This window comes from Nannobrachium achirus (genome assembly GCF_963921795.1).
Source record: "Nannobrachium achirus genome assembly, chromosome: 1".
Lineage (NCBI taxonomy): Eukaryota > Metazoa > Chordata > Actinopteri > Myctophiformes > Myctophidae > Nannobrachium > Nannobrachium achirus.
In genome coordinates this window covers 60,757,679-60,774,907 of record NC_137810.1, presented here as the reverse complement: position 1 = coordinate 60,774,907, position 17,229 = coordinate 60,757,679, and the positions used below count along the sequence as shown (strand labels likewise).

At 40.8% G+C, this 17,229-nt stretch overlaps 2 protein-coding genes across 2 annotated transcripts in view; both read right to left on the bottom strand.

Moving 5' to 3' along the window:
- LOC308302244 (transient receptor potential cation channel subfamily M member 5-like) overlaps positions 1 to 12,359 on the bottom strand; it is a gene marked incomplete at both ends in the record, with an annotated part of 53,856 nt that extends 41,497 nt beyond the window's left edge. The window contains 12 exons of the mRNA XM_080746502.1: positions 323 to 451; positions 551 to 649; positions 2,686 to 2,919; positions 4,442 to 4,536; positions 4,941 to 5,043; positions 5,343 to 5,482; positions 8,110 to 8,299; positions 8,905 to 9,038; positions 9,906 to 10,101; positions 11,088 to 11,190; positions 11,906 to 11,967; positions 12,243 to 12,359. Of these exons, the coding sequence (XP_080602628.1) occupies positions 323 to 451; positions 551 to 649; positions 2,686 to 2,919; positions 4,442 to 4,536; positions 4,941 to 5,043; positions 5,343 to 5,482; positions 8,110 to 8,299; positions 8,905 to 9,038; positions 9,906 to 10,101; positions 11,088 to 11,190; positions 11,906 to 11,967; positions 12,243 to 12,359 (1,602 nt within the window). The remainder of the gene's footprint in view (positions 1 to 322; positions 452 to 550; positions 650 to 2,685; positions 2,920 to 4,441; positions 4,537 to 4,940; positions 5,044 to 5,342; positions 5,483 to 8,109; positions 8,300 to 8,904; positions 9,039 to 9,905; positions 10,102 to 11,087; positions 11,191 to 11,905; positions 11,968 to 12,242) is intronic.
- Positions 1 to 17,229, bottom strand: part of LOC308289136 (cytosolic phospholipase A2-like) — a gene marked incomplete at both ends in the record, with an annotated part of 173,178 nt that overhangs the window by 60,526 nt on the left and 95,423 nt on the right. The gene's annotated exons all lie outside the window — the stretch shown is intronic.

Below are 17,229 nucleotides of genomic sequence, written 5' to 3'. Positions count from 1 at the left end.
TGATGGACAGAGGGACAGATGGACATACAGAAGGGACAGATGGACAGACAGAAGGGACATATAGAGACAGAGGGACAGATGGACAGACAGAAGGGACATATAGAGAGACAAAGGGACAGATGGACAGAGACAAACAGAGACAGAGGGACAGAGAGACAGGCAGACAGATGGACATAGAGACAGAGGGACAGGGAAACGGGACAGATGGACTACGGGACAGATACTGAACACAGACAGAGGGCTGGTTACAGACACGCTATAGCACATAATGTAAATACAAAATAAATCCTTCAGCCTATACTCGGAGCATCAGGTGTTTTACCTTCTCCCAGAAGATGTCAGCCATGTCACTGTGGTTCTGTAGGACAGCCCAGATAAAGAGATCAGTCCAGGGGGATTCGCAGGGCTGGTTCCTGTATGCACAGTCTTCCTGCAGCAACTTTCTGACACGCTGAGGAGAGAAGAACAGAGCTATGAAGAGGAAATGGGAGATTACATTACCAATACAGGATTGTTTTGGAATGGTCAGAAGTGTAACGCAGAAGAATACCTCCAGAGCCTTCTTGCCAGGGGTGACGTCTTTTAGACCCAGAACAGTGAAGTAGAACGGCTTCACATCACCCATGAACTTCTGCAAGACACCTGACACCTGGAGAGGCAAAGAAGAGGAAATAAGAAAATCCTTTGACAGGAGACGCATTTCCTCCAGGGGCGCTACGCTTTGCCTATCCACCTGTTTCCGAGGGAATTTACTGTAGCATTATTTGCGGGACACTTCCGGTTAACAGCAGACATACAAGCTCACGTCGCGTCGCAGATGCAACCGTTGTGAGCTTGTCGATCACTCTCGGCTGCGGCGCCGGAAGCTGCCTGCACATTCTGCGCAATGCATGATGGGATGTTGGAAAGTTGTGGATAAGGGTACGGTCGCACAGTGCTCGCGAAACTCAAGAGCCGGCGCTATATTGCGCCAGCTGTAATTCCATACCCTATCATCCCCGGCTGTTCCTGTGAGCCCCGAGCTGCATTATGGGAGAGTCAACATGGCGCTGGTCAGAACGACGTGTAGTTCTTTTGACTAGCGCGATTTGCAGAAGGACAGATCAAGGAATGTAGCCTACCCCACACTACTCAACATGAAAACATGCATGTGCAATATAAATAATATGAATTCCACAGCAAATATGAAAACATTAGTGCACCACCTGAAACTAAGCCCCTTTCCTTTTGTAAATATCTCCTATTTCTCTTTATTGCTATTATTTCTGTTACCCCTGTTTATTTTATTTTTTTAGGACTGCTTTTTTATTTTTTCCCCTTTTGTTACCGACAACTCCCCATGCAAAGTACTGTTATTTCCGTCTCTTTCAATGTTATATGAGATACATAAAGTGGTTCCTGTGTAAATTAGCCGAAAAGTTGCATCACTGCCGGGTGAGAGTACAGCAGTGCTGAACCAGGAACCACCAGCGTGTGGCTCGTCCACCCGACCTGGAAACGGCTTGAACGTGCTGCGGCCGGCGCGGAGTACGCCATGTCCATTATAATGGGAGTGAATGGGAGTTTCGAGCCGAAGCGTCCACAGTGTGACCGTACCCTAGCTAGCTACTATAGTCAAAGCAGCCAATGCAGTCGCATTAGGGCCCGGGGAGGAGGGGCCCGCCACTGCTCCGGGGGTAAAAAAATAAAAAATAAAATGCCCACGGGATTGAGAGTACACTCTAGAGAGCATCGCAGCGGAAGTGGTTTACTGGTGCCACTTAAAAATCGTCATTCATTTTTCCCATAGACTTTTACAAAAATATTTAGGCCTATAACAATTATGTTAAGCCTAGAACCAAGCCATCCAGGATGGCAGTGAATCATGACCATAAAACCTTTGATCCTATGAAAATATATTTTAATATTACATTATTTGATATAATACATTATTAACTACCCTTTGTTTAGCGATTTTCAAAATGTTCTTTTCATAGAAACAAAGGTTGTAGGTCATGATTCACTGCCATCCTGGATGGCTTGGTTCTAGGCTTAACATAATTGTTATAAATATTTTTGTAAAAGTCGAATGAATGACGATTTTTAAGTGGCACCAGTAAACCACTTCCGCTACGATGCTCTATTGCCGCTCTTGACGAGTGCCCAATCAGAACAGTTGCTTGAGGCCAGCTGTTTCCTGTTTACATTTAGCGGTAGGCATGAAGAATGAGCTGTGAGTGAGACCTGCCGTCTGTTTAGGACTGTTATCGGTAGTTTTTTACAGCATGGCTCTGAAACTAATATCTGATTTCTTTGGTAGGCCCGCCGCCCAATTACAAAAGAAAAACAGTTGTAGGCTACAGAAGCAAGTAGGATTGTTGTTTAGTCTGTGACTCAGAGGAGGAACAGAATTTCCACTCTCAATTACTGTACGTTTTGTGTTTTGATGGCCGCTGCCTACTGCAGTGGTTCTCAACCTGTTGGTCAGGAGGGGGGGGGGGGGGGGGGGGGGGGGGGTCCCACAGATGATGAACTTAATGTGCAACATTGTTTTGAGATTTCCTCCATTAAGTGGCTTTGTACTATTGCTTCCAAAAGTATAATTCGTACAGTATATTGTTTTTAGCAATATATATATATATATATATATATATATATATATATATATATATATATATATATATAATTGTTACGGCCTCTAAACACCTCAAACAGGCTGATCGCTTCCACAGTGTTTGAGGTTCTCTGCAGTCTCTCCTTCAGGCGATCCAGTAGCAGCTTGTAGACCAGTGTGTCTTCACCCACTTTCCTGTAGAGCTTCTCCAGGAGGCCATAAGTCATGAATTCAGGGATGTTGAAGTTCTTCTCAGTGAACAGACGTACAAACTGGGGCTTGTTATTGACCAGTGCAAACATCATGAAGGCTTTTAAAGCTTCATCCTGGACACAGTGAAGAAATTAGAGACAGGTTATTTAACTGTTTTTAAAGGGGAAGACCACCCATTTTCAATATTGAACTATGTCATTAATATACCTTAGAGGAGTGTGGAAATAAATAAAAAAAAGTTCCCCCTCTTCTGTGTTGCCTAGAACTGGAGGATTGATTTTGGGGTTTGTATTGCAAATCACAACTTGATGACATCACACCGTTGTACTCCTCCAAGGTATATTAATGACATAGTTCAATATTGAAAATGGATGGTCTTCTCTTTTAAGGTGTAGACCAGGAAATTAAAAGGAAACATAATGTAGACAATAATGAGATTTCTGTGTAATTCCCAATAGTCTTAATACTGTGTAGGCTTTGAAAGATGATCACTTTATTAAACAATGTAGATTTTGTGACCATTTCTGTGTGCATGTAAAACATTTGTATAGTTATTTATGTTCTTTGCTAAATTGGTTACAGAATACAAAAGGAGCAAGTGCATTCTCTGGCAGCGGCGTTAAAGGGACTACACCATGCTTTTAAAACTCTATTTTTTGAATAAATATATGCTCAAAATTGAGTCTTAGACAGGTCTTAACCCTCAACACACACTCTGACCATTCCTTTTGTTTCTACTAGCTGTGCTATCATTAGGCTCTTCAGCTGCAATACCAAAACGGCCTTTGTTTGCTCAGGGGCGCATCTAGTGGGGTTTTTCCACCCCTCCCCCCTCCCCTCCTCTCCATTCCTCCAACGTTGACAACACATAATGTTAATATTGGGCCAATACAAAAATAGGATAATGTTGCAGCTCTGATTATAGCCTACTGTAGGCCTATGTTGTATGATATAAGCCTACTGTCAAATGACACAGGGCGACCGTTGCTAGACCAGACATTAGAGAACGTGTGACGGATCAACTCTCAGAACAGCACTGTTCTGAGAACCCGTGGAAAGCTTTTCAACTCTGCCTTCCCAAAAACAGAGAAAGACACAATGGTCAGAAATAGGACTTTGTGAGGATAGAAGGTGCCAGTGGGACCCCAAAAAAAGGTTTTAAAATAGAAAAAGTGAAAATTCATGGTGTAGGACAGGTCCTTTAACTGCTGACAACTGCCGCGGCAGGCAACGCCGCACGGACCGGCAGTGGAAAGTTTACCGTGACGGAGGCCCAAATCTCAATAGTCCGACTGTGGTTAGGTATATGGTTAGGTTTAGGCATAGTTTTAATGAGGTTAGGGTTAGGGTTAAGGTCAGGTTTAGGCATAGTTTTACTGAGGTTAGGGCCGGCGCGTATATAGAGGCGAACTAGTCAGCTGCCTACAGCGGCACTTTATAAAGGCGGCGAAAATGCGTCGGGGGGAAAAAAAAAAAGAGAGAGAGAGAGAGAGAGAGAGGGCGGCTCTGACGGTGCTTGCCTACAGCGACGTTTCTGTCTCCTCCGGCGCTGGTTAGGGTTAAGGTTAGGTTTAGGCATAGTTACATAGTTACTTCAACATTCAGATAGGCCTATGTTGTGATGTTGTTTCTCACCTTCCAGTTGATGTCGATGTCATGACTGCTGGCAAAGTCCAATCTGTCCCATCTTATTGCTAGAAACAGCTCCCTGCCGTAAGGGAAGGTATTACCTGAAGCACATTGCTTACTGGCTGAAACACATGCGGGCGCGTGCGCACACACACACACACACACACACACACACACACACACACACACACACACACACACACACACACACACACACACACACACACACACAGAGAGAGACAATGTTAAATAAACATCATAATGTCCTGTAGCCCACAGTGTTTTTCACGGTTTCACCTCTCATTAGTAAGGACTATTAATAATATTAACCACAAGTTCGCGGCACTTCGGGCCTCTCACATCTAGAGATCGCTACAGCTACATTTCAGCAGTGATCCAACTGCTGGAGTTAGTAGAATGGCGAGCAGATGCACAGACACACAGACACACTACTGTATTTGGCTGGTACGCATTCTGATTTGTTAGTGAGAGTTATATATTATACCTGGCATCAGGGCTTTGATCATGACTGTATCAAAGTCTTCTGGTCTCTCCTGGTCTTCATGGTAGAATGTTATCAGCTTCCTGTTCTGGCAAATGCTCTGAACCTGAGGGTCAAGGTCAAAGGTCACAGGATGGGCAACCACCAATTGCAAACAGGAACTTGTGATATTCTGATGGTATTTAGTTTAATATATAAACTTTAATGTATTTTCCGCTCTGTTTGGCACTACACAGTGGACTACTGACAGACAGCCGGTGGAGGTTTTGATAGTAAATGCGACCTGACGGTCGCAATCATTTTGGCCATTGTCGGGCCGACACTTTGTTTACATCCTAGTCTAACATGACTAGATTATTATTGACCAGAAAGCAGACAAAAAAAAAGATTCTCCTATGCTCTTACCTGTTCAACAAGCTGATCTTGAGCTTCAGAAGGGAAGTGTTTCTTGACCATTTCTGTCACTCTATCAACATCAACATCAGTAGAGGCAAGTGATTGGTTCTCCAAGATGTCACTCAAGAGGTCAGCCACACCTCCTGAACCTGCCAGCACCAACAAGGGTGTGGAGTTCTTCAGAGACAGATCCACCCTCTGATGAAGATGAGAGAGAGAGAGAGAGAGAGAGAGAGAGAGAGAGAGAGAGAGAGAGAGAGAGAGAGAGAAAGACAGACAGACAGACAGACAGACAGACAGACAGACAGACAGACAGACAGACATTTACAAATTATTTCAACATTGCTTCTTCCTCTACTTTTTACAGCCTGGCTCTTATTTCTTAACATATACATAGGCCATGTATAAATAAATCAAATATGAATAAAATCAAATTTCTGTATACAAAAGCACAGGTCCTTGTAGGTTTTATTAGTGTGATTGCCAATGCCTATAGGACAACTCACTATTGTTCTTCTTCAACTTTACAGAGTAGGCCTAACACTTCATAGCAGGAGTCTTCAACGTTTTCAGGCCAGGGACCCCCAAACAGAAGGGGAAATGGAGAAGGTACCTCCTACCTGGTAGGGTGGGGTTGGGGCTTCAATATGTATTGTATATTTACTGTATGTATAAAATTGTTGTATAAAAGTATCATGTGTATAAAAATATATCATTTTATTTTGCATTCAATACTATGCTATTAAAACATGCTTCTATTTTAAACATGGATGTACAAGTGGCCGTACCACTGTCATTTATAAACATATGTTATTAACTGAGAACCAATGTCAATACTATCAATCTATCACAATCTGTCAATTGCACTATAATCATGTATACAAGCTATTCAAAAGAGACAGAATCATGTTCTTTTTATATATATATATATATATATTTATATATATATATATATATATATATATATATATATATAAAGAACATGATTCTATATATATATATATATATATATATATATATATATATATATATATATATATATATATATATATATATATATATATATATATATATTTAAAGACAAATTACTTTTTTCCCCCCCAACAATTTCGGGGACTCCCTGTTGAAGACCCCTGCTTTATAGAGTAAACCCCAAAACCCCAAAAGTCCATTGAGTTCAATGGAGGAGTGGTGCAAACTTGAGGATTGGTCAAGCTTCACATGACATTTTGGCTATCCAGACTATAAATAGGCAACCACACTTGCAATTCCCCAGAATGTAATATTGATGTACGTTGTTATAATAGTCTAGGTTTAGCTTTGTGCCGTGTGATTTCAGCTGTGATCTTGACTATATCGAGTATGCGTACGTTTACAGTATGTGTGTATCTCACATTCCACTTGGCTGATGAGTGTCTTTCTTTTGTACGTATATTATTAGGACACAGAATATCAGGTATAATGAAAATAATATAGACTCATAATGCTCTGGGCTCATAAAAGTCAATTTATACTGTATACAATCAATGAAATATAAATATTGGATGAATGAATATTGTATTAAGAAGCCGTGATTGTACCTCCAGCATGGATGCCTCTCCTGAAATGAGCATGCAGAGGGCAGAAATGGTAATGCTGCTGTCTGTAAGAAAATAAAATGTGAATTGAATTCAATCATAACGCAACTGGGAAATTATCTCCTTTCTCATTGCTTTATACAGTTACAGTTCATGTATAGCCATAGCACACTGATGTATGCCATTTCTATCTCATACTGTATGTGAATATATTTCCAGTTCTGTAGTTTTATTAGATTTTGCAGGTGTACATTTGACCTTAATCGTTAATCTGGCATCAAGAGGAGGTGCACAGTGGAACCTGGTTCTCACTTGAAACATTAATATTATCATTACTTAGTTTCAGCCAGGGCTTGTGATTCCACTGAGAGAAAAACTCCCCTTGATTATTAAATAATAATTACCAAAAAAAAAATTGTGTTATTTAGTTTCTCAACTGATTCTGACAGGAAATTAGGTCCACTAGCCAGGATAAAAAATCTACCATAATCTGCTCACTGCAAATACCCACTGTGGCCAAATCAAGTTGGGCTCCCATCGACTTTCTATACAGGAGGAAAATACCCAGAAAAAAATCTGCTTTAAGTAGGATGTGAGGGGTCTAACTAGGGGTTTGTCATGATGTTGAATCCATTGCAAGCATTTGTTTTGCACAAAAAACATTCCTTGGGCTAAAAATGGCCCCAGAAAATGATGGTTTAGTGATGAAAAGTGATGAGTCATCACTTTTCATCAGTTTTGTGGGCGTTTTCTGGGGCCAATGAATGTTTTTTGTGCAAAACAAATGCTTGCAATGGATTCAGCATCATGACAAACCCCTAGTTAGACCCCTCACATCCTACTTAAAGCAGATTTTTTTTTCTGGGTATTTTCCTCCTGTATAGAAAGTCGATGGGAGCCCAACTTGATTTGGCCACTGTGGGTATTTGCAGTGAGCAGATTATGGTAGATTTTTTATCCTGGCTAGTAGACCTAATTTCCTGTCAGAATCAGTTGAAAAAATAAATAACACAATTTTTTCCAACCTCAGCTTTATTTTTACAGGACTACAATAGCTGTTGCCTAGTTTCTTGTAATAGTTAAACTATTACGTTGTTTTACTACTTTTAAGTCAGCTTTTGACCTGGTCATGGCAGATAATACCATGATTAAAGTTCAGTAACAAACAAAGCATTAACGTCCATCATCTCTTATAGTACCCCTGATGTGTTGTGTGGAGAGATGTTCCTCGAATTTGACCCTGAAGATCATCTCTCCTCCTCTGCGACCTTCACTTCCATTATCCACCAGCAGGAAGCCTGAATGGTTCTTGGCCAGACAACAGGAGTCACTGGTTGGGTACTGAATGGAAGATACAGAGTACTGAGCAGGGGTGGAATAGGTGCTGTCCTGAGATGGAATAAAACGGGAATGACATCTTACTTTTTGTTATCCATGTGCTTCTGGTGAGTCTTAGATGGGGGGTGGGGTCCTGATTATTGTCACATCAAAATTCACATCAAAAACAATGATATCACATTGTTGTGATCTCAGTATGTATTAGAGAGTAAAATAATTAACAGGGCATTTAATATCAGTACATACAGTACATTATGGTACAGTTAAGAATGTGACGTAAATATAGTGGAGGGTATATGCAAGATTAAGAATGATACTTTTATGACGATGATTAATTAGGTGGAGGAAAACACTATAGGGGCCTTTTCCACCAAAAGAACCTTGGTTCCAGAACCAGTACCGGTTCAACTTTCTTGGAACCTTGGTTCGTTCTTGCGAACCGGCTCGAGTTTCCACCAGATTGAACCATGATTGAACCAGAGGAACCAAGGATTTTGTGGTTCCCGTTTGGAACCAACTCTTACGGTTCAGAACCAACTCCGGTTCTCGGTGGAAAAGCTCACCTCTGGTTCATCCCATAGGCAGGAGAAAGAACCAGAACCGGTTCTTTGCTGGTGGAAAAGGCCCATGTGTAAACAGTGTTTGTGAGTCAATACCAGAGAATCCAAGTGGTCTCTGTTGTGCACAAATTCCCACGGACTGATGCCAAACGCAGAGATGCAGTTGTCCGTCACCTCCTCTCCAAACGCAGAGACCCAGTTGTCCCTCAACTCCTCTCCTACACATCTCCCTACGCCTTCATCAAAGCCTTCTGTCAGTATCCAGACTTTTCCTGTGTGTGTGTGTGTGTGTGTGTGTGTGTGTGTGTGTGTGTGTGTGTGTGTGTGAGTGTGAGTGTGAGTGAGAGAGAGAGAGAGAGAGATTTTTATTTTATTTTAAAAATACCTTCATTGCACGATTTACAACATCAGTAACCAAACAAATACACAGACCTCAAATAAACATAATTAAAATATCTATTATGTCTATATTGTGATAGTAATCATTGCTATAGAGCAGGGGTGGGCAACTTTGATGATGGAGAGGGCCACTATATTTCCACACCACCTCCAGTGGGCCACATTGCATGTTGTTACAGTCGAGCAAAAACCTCTCATCTCCAGAAGAGTAGCAAAAATAGCCGATCTACAAGCTCGATTGAGCTTGTAGTTCTGCTATTTTTGCACACACACACACACACACACACACACACACACACACACACACACACACACACACACACACACACACACACACACACACACACACACACACACAGGTTTGCAATTGCTACTTTGTGGGGACATTACACATAGTCTACTATCTTTGTGGGGACATTCCATTCATTTTAACCCTAACCCTAAACCCTGACTCTAACCCTAACCCTTAACCTAACCCCTAAAGACCTTGTGGGGACGTATTAATTTGTCCCCACACGTTTTTTCCCCTGAATTGTACTATCTTTGTGGGGACATGAGGTCCCCACAAAGATAGCTTTGCAAGCCCACACACACACACACACACACACACACACACACACACACACACACACACACACACACACACACACACACACACACACACACACACACACACACACACACACACACACACACACACCTGCTTTCTCCAGCCTTGACCAGTCCCTGCCTGATGACCTTCTGAACCCAGGGTTTGACCTCTGCACTGCCTTCTCCTCCCACCAGAGACACCACCAAGTTGGGTTGGCCCAAACCCCACCCGTCATCTACAGTCTTCCTTGTCATCATTTCGTAGACAGTGGAGGGTTCAGTGTCTGATGGCAGACGCAGGAACTAGGTGATCAAAGAGACACATCAGAAGATGACTATCATAGACATGATGAACCTAAATACACACTCAACTTTCATATCGAGAGGGTTTATATTACACATTAATTTCTGCTGTCGGTCTGATGTCATAAACAGTGCTTCCTCATTGAGGATGACTGTCTTAGTCAAAATGCTGGTTGCTCTTATCAAATAAAACCTCTGCATCGTGGCAGTTTGGCCTCTTTCTTGTCAAACATAAACAGTGCTATACAAATAAAGTTGATACTGTATATCTCTGCTGTTGGGCTGAAACCTCCTAACTTCAAAATGTTCATTTTCGGGAAAATGAGCTCAAGTGGAGTTAAGAGGTTTTGACTGAAGGGCTTTTTACTACTTTTCATTGGTTCAATATTATTTTAACCAACACACAGACATTGGTTCAATATTATTTTAACCAACACACAGACATAAATGGGTGTTCAATAGCACATATTTATGAAAAAAAAGAGAGGGCCAATCGGGTGGAGTTAGCTGGTTTGGCAGAAAGTGTGGAGTTAGGAGGTTTTGTCCCAAGCACTTTTTAATACTTTCCATTGGTTCAATATTATTTTAACCAACACACAGACGTAAATGGGTGTTCAATAGCACATATTTATGAAAAAAAAGAGAGGGCCAATCGGGTGGAGTTAGCTGGTTTGGCAGAAAGTGTGGAGTTAGGAGGTTTTGTCCCAAGCACTTTTTAATACTTTCCATTGGTTCAATATTATTTTAACCAACACACAGACGCAAAGGGTGTTCAATATCCCTGATTTATGCCAAACAATCAAAAAACTCAAAAATGGAGTTAAGAGGTTTTGGACAGACAGAGACGATATACTATTTTGATGATTGATGATTCAATGACATCATCCTCAGGGACCTTAAAGCAATAACAACATCCTCTTGACTGAATAATGTTAAATACTGTAGATGATGGAAGACATTGATCACATTGTCAGTCAGACGCTTACAGGTGTAAAGTTCCGTGTGGCTCCCTGCTGTCTAAACCTTCCAGCTGTGACAACATGTGTTGGATGTGTGTCTCTGGGACGTCCGCACTGACATTGTCCATCCCTGATGACACAACAGGACAATACATCACTGCTTCTCAAATTTGGCTCTGAGGACCCAGGAGGATCTGGGGGGTCCCTGGAAAGATCTAAAACACTTGAAGCCTGTTTAATTGTTCTGCTATTTTGTAATGGGACATAATGACAAATGTTGTCTATCTACATATTTTCAGATGGGGGTCCTCAGACACATCAAAAAAGAGTACCAGTCCAGCCCCATGGACAGAGAAAATGATAATTCACATGCTACTGATGGACAACAGCAATAGAGGTCACCAGCGCAGTTAAGAGTTGTAAATACAGGCAACTTTGTCTCACACAGCTAGTTCAAGTTCACACATATCAAAACAGATTAACAGTATATGGCATAGTGACTGCGGTTCAGAGGTTATTGATTAGATCTCCTGATATCTCCTGACATCAACATGGAGGTCATGGTATGAAACTGTTTTAGAATCACTGAACTAGACTTCCTAGTTTTTGAAATATTTAACTTTAAGCACCCAGTGTATTTCCAATGGGAAATGAGTCTGGAGAGAGAGAGGAAGAGAGACCCATTCAATCCCTCAGATACGGGATTGAATGTAGGAGTCTCAGAAGTAATGTTGGAGTGCCCGTTGGGCAGATCTTTATGCCCATATATGGTGTTCCATGTGAGCCCACAATGTTTCGTAAGAACAGTATTTCTATAATATTTATCACTAAGGTTTTTTTTTTACCTGGAAGAATCTTCTATAAAGGTTTTGCACTCTCTGTTCTTGAAGTCTTCTTGCCTCCATCTCTGAAAACATATTTGACACAGATGTTAATATTATCTATATAAAGACAACATATACGTATACTCAAGTAAATAAGTAATCCTAAACTACAAAGTACACTTTAGAACATTTCAAATAAATGTATATTTTTTAAAATAGTGTTAGAAAGTGAAGATATCCCTGTAAGGGTCATCATTTGTGTGTCCGCTTCCCGTCTAGACAGACGCAGATGTTTTGGTTCTTGGTTAAAGGTCTTCATGAAGTTTAATAATAAAGTCATCATTAAATAACCCATCACCTGTTTAGATGCAGCTGTGTTGCCAATGTTGAGTCCGTCCTCGGTGCTTCCACCATCTTGTTGAGGTGGGATCATCTCTATTGTCTCAGAGTGACTCCCCTCTTCATGGCGTCTCATTCTCTCTTCATTCGTGTCGCACTAGAACGTCCAAATCCCTCTCGCTCTCCTTCTCTCCTCCTCCTACGATGACACAAAACACCATTGTTGTTAAGTATTATAATAGTATAATAGCACCCTAGCCACAATATGACTTCCGGTTGGTTCTAGCGGAAGTGGCGGAAGTGCTGTGTTTAACGGAAGTTACGTCATGCATTGTAGTCTTCCGTTGAAATTCTCACGGCGGAAGTTGAACAGTCTCTGCCTGATATTGTCACCAGGCTTTTCTCTTGGCAGATGAGTTAAGCCTGTGAGGCTAGTATAATAGTATGTGAACCGTCACAGCTTGTCCGTATGTATGTACTGTACAGTGTGTATCTCTGTCTATAACGCCTGACACTGTAGTTCTATGGGTTTGTCGCTCTGACATCATGCTCTGGCTTCACTGTGATGTCACACTAACAGAATCCCCTTTATGCCCTATGGAGTTCCCTGATGTCATAAATATTAAGCCCATATCTAACAGGACTTCATATGGGAATGCCCATATATGGAGGCCACATCGGCCACATACCACACTAACAGAAACAGTATACTACAGACAGGGATTTCCATGTATGGACATAAAAGCTTGTAGCTCTGATATTTTCAATGCGCATCACCATACGACATTCCCTTATGCAAGATGAAGCTGTATATGTTTGTTGTCTACAGCCTACTGCTCCTTTACATTAAATTCATTTTCAGTCCCAACTAAGTAGCAATACTTTAACTGTTGCTATTGGCTATGTTTATTTGACCCAGAAAGATTAACAGCGACTCTTCGGGGTTGTCAGAGAAATCCAATATGGCCACTATCTCAAAACAGTTTTGGCTATAACTATTGAACCAGATGAACCACAAATGCAAACTTGGTGTCTATTTCATGTTCTTTGACCACTAGAAACATGTTGGAATGCTTATTTCTTTATGACTGGGTGTATCTCAACCTCTACCTTGCATATTTCAAAGATGGCGTGTATCTGAAATGTATTTTCTTTCTCTTTCTTTTCAACTGTACCTTGGTAGTATATATATATATATATGCTTCTCGAGCTTCAAATCAAATCTGCTTTCTACAATCTTTATTAGTGAAACTGTAGCATATTTCCTTTCAGATGGTTGCATATTAAACCTTTCAGGCCATCTATCTTTCCCACAAAAATAGGGTTATGAGATTACATGCACAAAATACTCAATCAAAACCAACATTTACTTTCTCCAAGATGTATTAATACATGTGGCATGTGAATGAATATTAACTCTTTATTGGGAATTGGCAGAGTACTTTAACCCAATTAAATAAATACAACTATAGAACACAATTATTCCACCAAAATTAATAAACATGGTCAGCTGAATAAAGTAGCATCATTGTTAAATCGTTACAGCTATAAATAGTATCAATTAATTGCTGTAGGCTACAGATTACAACCACAATTCACAAATGATAGGGTTAGGGTTAGATAATTGATAAGTTGATAATTTGTATACAGTAAAGGTTTACTATTAGCTGAAAGTGGGCTTTCTGGTGCACAGGACCTGATGACAGCCATGGATCAGATTGCAATTGCTGTCATACATAGTCTGAACATGAGATGACTGCCTTCTCCATCTGATGGTACTGTATGGTCTCTACTACCTGAAAAGCTATACCTTCACTTCACATGTCCAAAGGTATTTTCTCAAGGGGCAACATGTGACACGACCCATTGCTGGAGCATGGAATGGTCGGTGGACCAACCAGTTCAGAGTTCACCTTCATAAGGAATCTGCTATGCTTGTTCAACGACTTTTATGAATGTGTATAGTGTGGTGAAGTAAGTATGTACCGTATGTACATTTCATTTGTATGGCACCTCTCAGAGAGAAAGTGCTTTTACATAATATTTTGCTCGGGGCCACTTCGAACCTTAGGCTTCCCAGGCGGGCTCACTAGCCAACAACTACATTTAAGACATTCCACAAATGCTTGTTTAAAGGTATTGTTTTTAAGTGGTTCTTAAAAATGTAGAGAGAAGGATGCAGCTCTCAAGACCTGTGGAGGGGCATTCCATAGATTTCTGTTTTTGAGGGCAGTTGGGGGGTGAGTATCTTGCTCAGGGACATACAACATTTGTAGCTGATCTGCATGGTTCAATAGTTGTAGCCAAAACTATTTTGAGATGGTGGCCATATTGGATTTGGCCACAATGATGATCCTGAAGAGGGCACCCTTCCGAAATGATTAGAGCATGCCCTGGACAATAATAAGTTGACCATTTTTAGTTGTTTTGTCATAAAATATTTAACTTGTGAAATGTGTAGCTCCGGTTTAGAAGATAGAGCCATGTTGGAAGTTGTGGTAATTTTCAGGTATTTTGTCCCGGATAGAGAATTTCTCACAGTTCTTAAGTTGTTCCTTGGGGTCATATTAGCCAAGAAGAGATGAGATATTCTCTCCTAAATTAAATGCATACATATCTTAGTCAGGTCCTAGACTAAATGACATAATGACGTAATAGCGGACACGATTGTAACATAACCCATGGCTGTATTTACAGAAAGTGTGACTGACGATCGACGTTGGTGAGATTTTTGCCTTTTGCTCAAAATAAATCTTAATGTTTGTTCCTTGGGGTGCAGTTAGGTTGCGGTCACACCAAACTTTAATTGTGCCTTTGCGGGAGAATTCTGCCATGGGAACAAAGTGTTTCTTTGCAAAAATCCGCAAATTGCAACAAACCGCTCTGTTCCCATTGAAAAGCATTTAGAATTAAAGTTTGACCCTTAGCAGTACTTGGTCGTATCCTGCACCGTCAGTCTTTGTCAACCACTACAACCTGTTTACTTCTACTCCACAACATCTCAGAGGCAAACATTGTACTTTTACTCCATTACAATTATTTGAAAACTTTAGTTACTATAGTTACTTTGTAGATTTACTGTAGATGCGATGCATTGTGAGCTTGTAGATCTGCTATTTTCAAAAGATTTTGATAAATGTTAGGCCTATACATGTTCTGCATAATGAGTACTTTTACTTTTGGCACTTCAAGTACATTTTGATACCAATAGTTTTGTACTTTTACTCAAGTCAATTTTGAAATCTGGACTTCTACCCAGTAAGTGTTTCTACATTTACAATATTGGTGCAGTGGTGAGGACGCACACACACACACACACGCATGCATGCACGCATCATTTGGGGCATCAGGGGATGGCAATTGCCACCCCTAGCCCCACATTTAACATTTAAATTCAGTCATTTCATGCATATTGTCCCCAAATCTTAATTGTTTTAGCAGATTAATCTGTTGCTCGTCCATATACATGTGACACATGTTATAAATTAGACAAGGCTTTTATTGTATGCAACCATTAATTTATTAATCTCTCAACCTTTCAATGTGGCATCCCTATTTTAGGAATTATAGGCTAACATTTTCCAACATTTTCTCTTTTCGCCCCCAAACAATAGTGACAATTGTTTATCTACATACAAGTCCTCAACGTGTCACCAAGCGATGTGTTGCGAGCTTGTAGAACCACTGTTTTTGATATTTTAGAAATGGGGCTATGGTAACTTTTTTTTTTGCCACCCCCTATTTCTTTCTGAAATGACGCCTCTCACAAAATAAATAATTATATGCTTACCTTTCTGTGCGGCTTCTGTAGTATGTGGTCAGATTCTGTCTGTGTCTCGAAGTGGAAAGAGGTCTGTCTGAGCTGGAGGCGTGCTTTCTAGTGGTTCTCAAAGTGAGGAGGTGCAGGTGGGGGGTTGGTACCCAAGATGATTTGCTTAATGTGCAACATTGTTTTCTCACTTAAACAACAAATCAACATAGAAATGTATGCACACGTCTGAAGTTATGATTTAAAGGAGTAGTTCACTCAATAATATTTTGTTGTATTTATTTGCATTCCTAAGACAAAAAATGTATTATAGTAAATTTACCCCCCTTTGATTCTGAATGGGGACCCAAATGCATGGGCCTGGACAGGGACCCAAATAAAGGCCCTGAATGGGGACCCAAATGCATTTGGGTGAGAATCAATGGGGGTAAATGTACTTAACCCTGAGAATGGAGAAGGGACAACTGTGAAACTCTGTTGGTGGAGTTTGAAGGTACCAAAATACCGGAGTATTCTATGGTTTCATCTTTGTGAGGGCGTATATACCAAAGCCGATGAGGTGTTACAAATGTTAAAACTGTGCAGTAACAGCGAGGAGAAAGAGTGGCTGCCTCTCAAACTTTGGGCATATTGCAAAATTGTGTAAGGAAATGAGGCGGTGCGCTAGGTGTAGGCTACTGGCGATCATGAATATGGAGAATAAAACCAAAGTGTTGCAGTTGCAGAACTTGCAGTGGGGAGCATAGTGTCACTTTTGGAGGTTGTGTAGCAATGAAAAAGGAGGTGGAAGTACAGAAGATCAAAGTGTTGGATAAATTATCGTATGCAGAAGCAGTGAAGGCGGTTAGACAGAAGCAAGACAAAAGGATACAGGGAGCGGTTGGGGGATGAATTCCACTACCAATTCCAGCCTGGGGAGGCGGCAGCAATTCTAACAATTTGGGTGTTTTTTTATTGTAGCAGCAATTAATTCCACACATGGCTCCACGTCAAGGACCACTAGTATACAGATCATAGTAAAAGCAGCAACAGATCATTTGGAAATGGAAGGTTTAAAATGGGAGGAAATAGAAGCTGATATTAATAGGCAGAGTAGTAGCCAGGACCCAGCAAGGAAAACTTAAAAACGCAAAGGTCCGCTGTCAGCCCCGAAATTATAATGGTATGTAGGTCATGCGGTCTCTCTCCAGTGTGGATCCTGAAACAGTCTGAAACTGTCTCAGTGTAATCTGCCCAA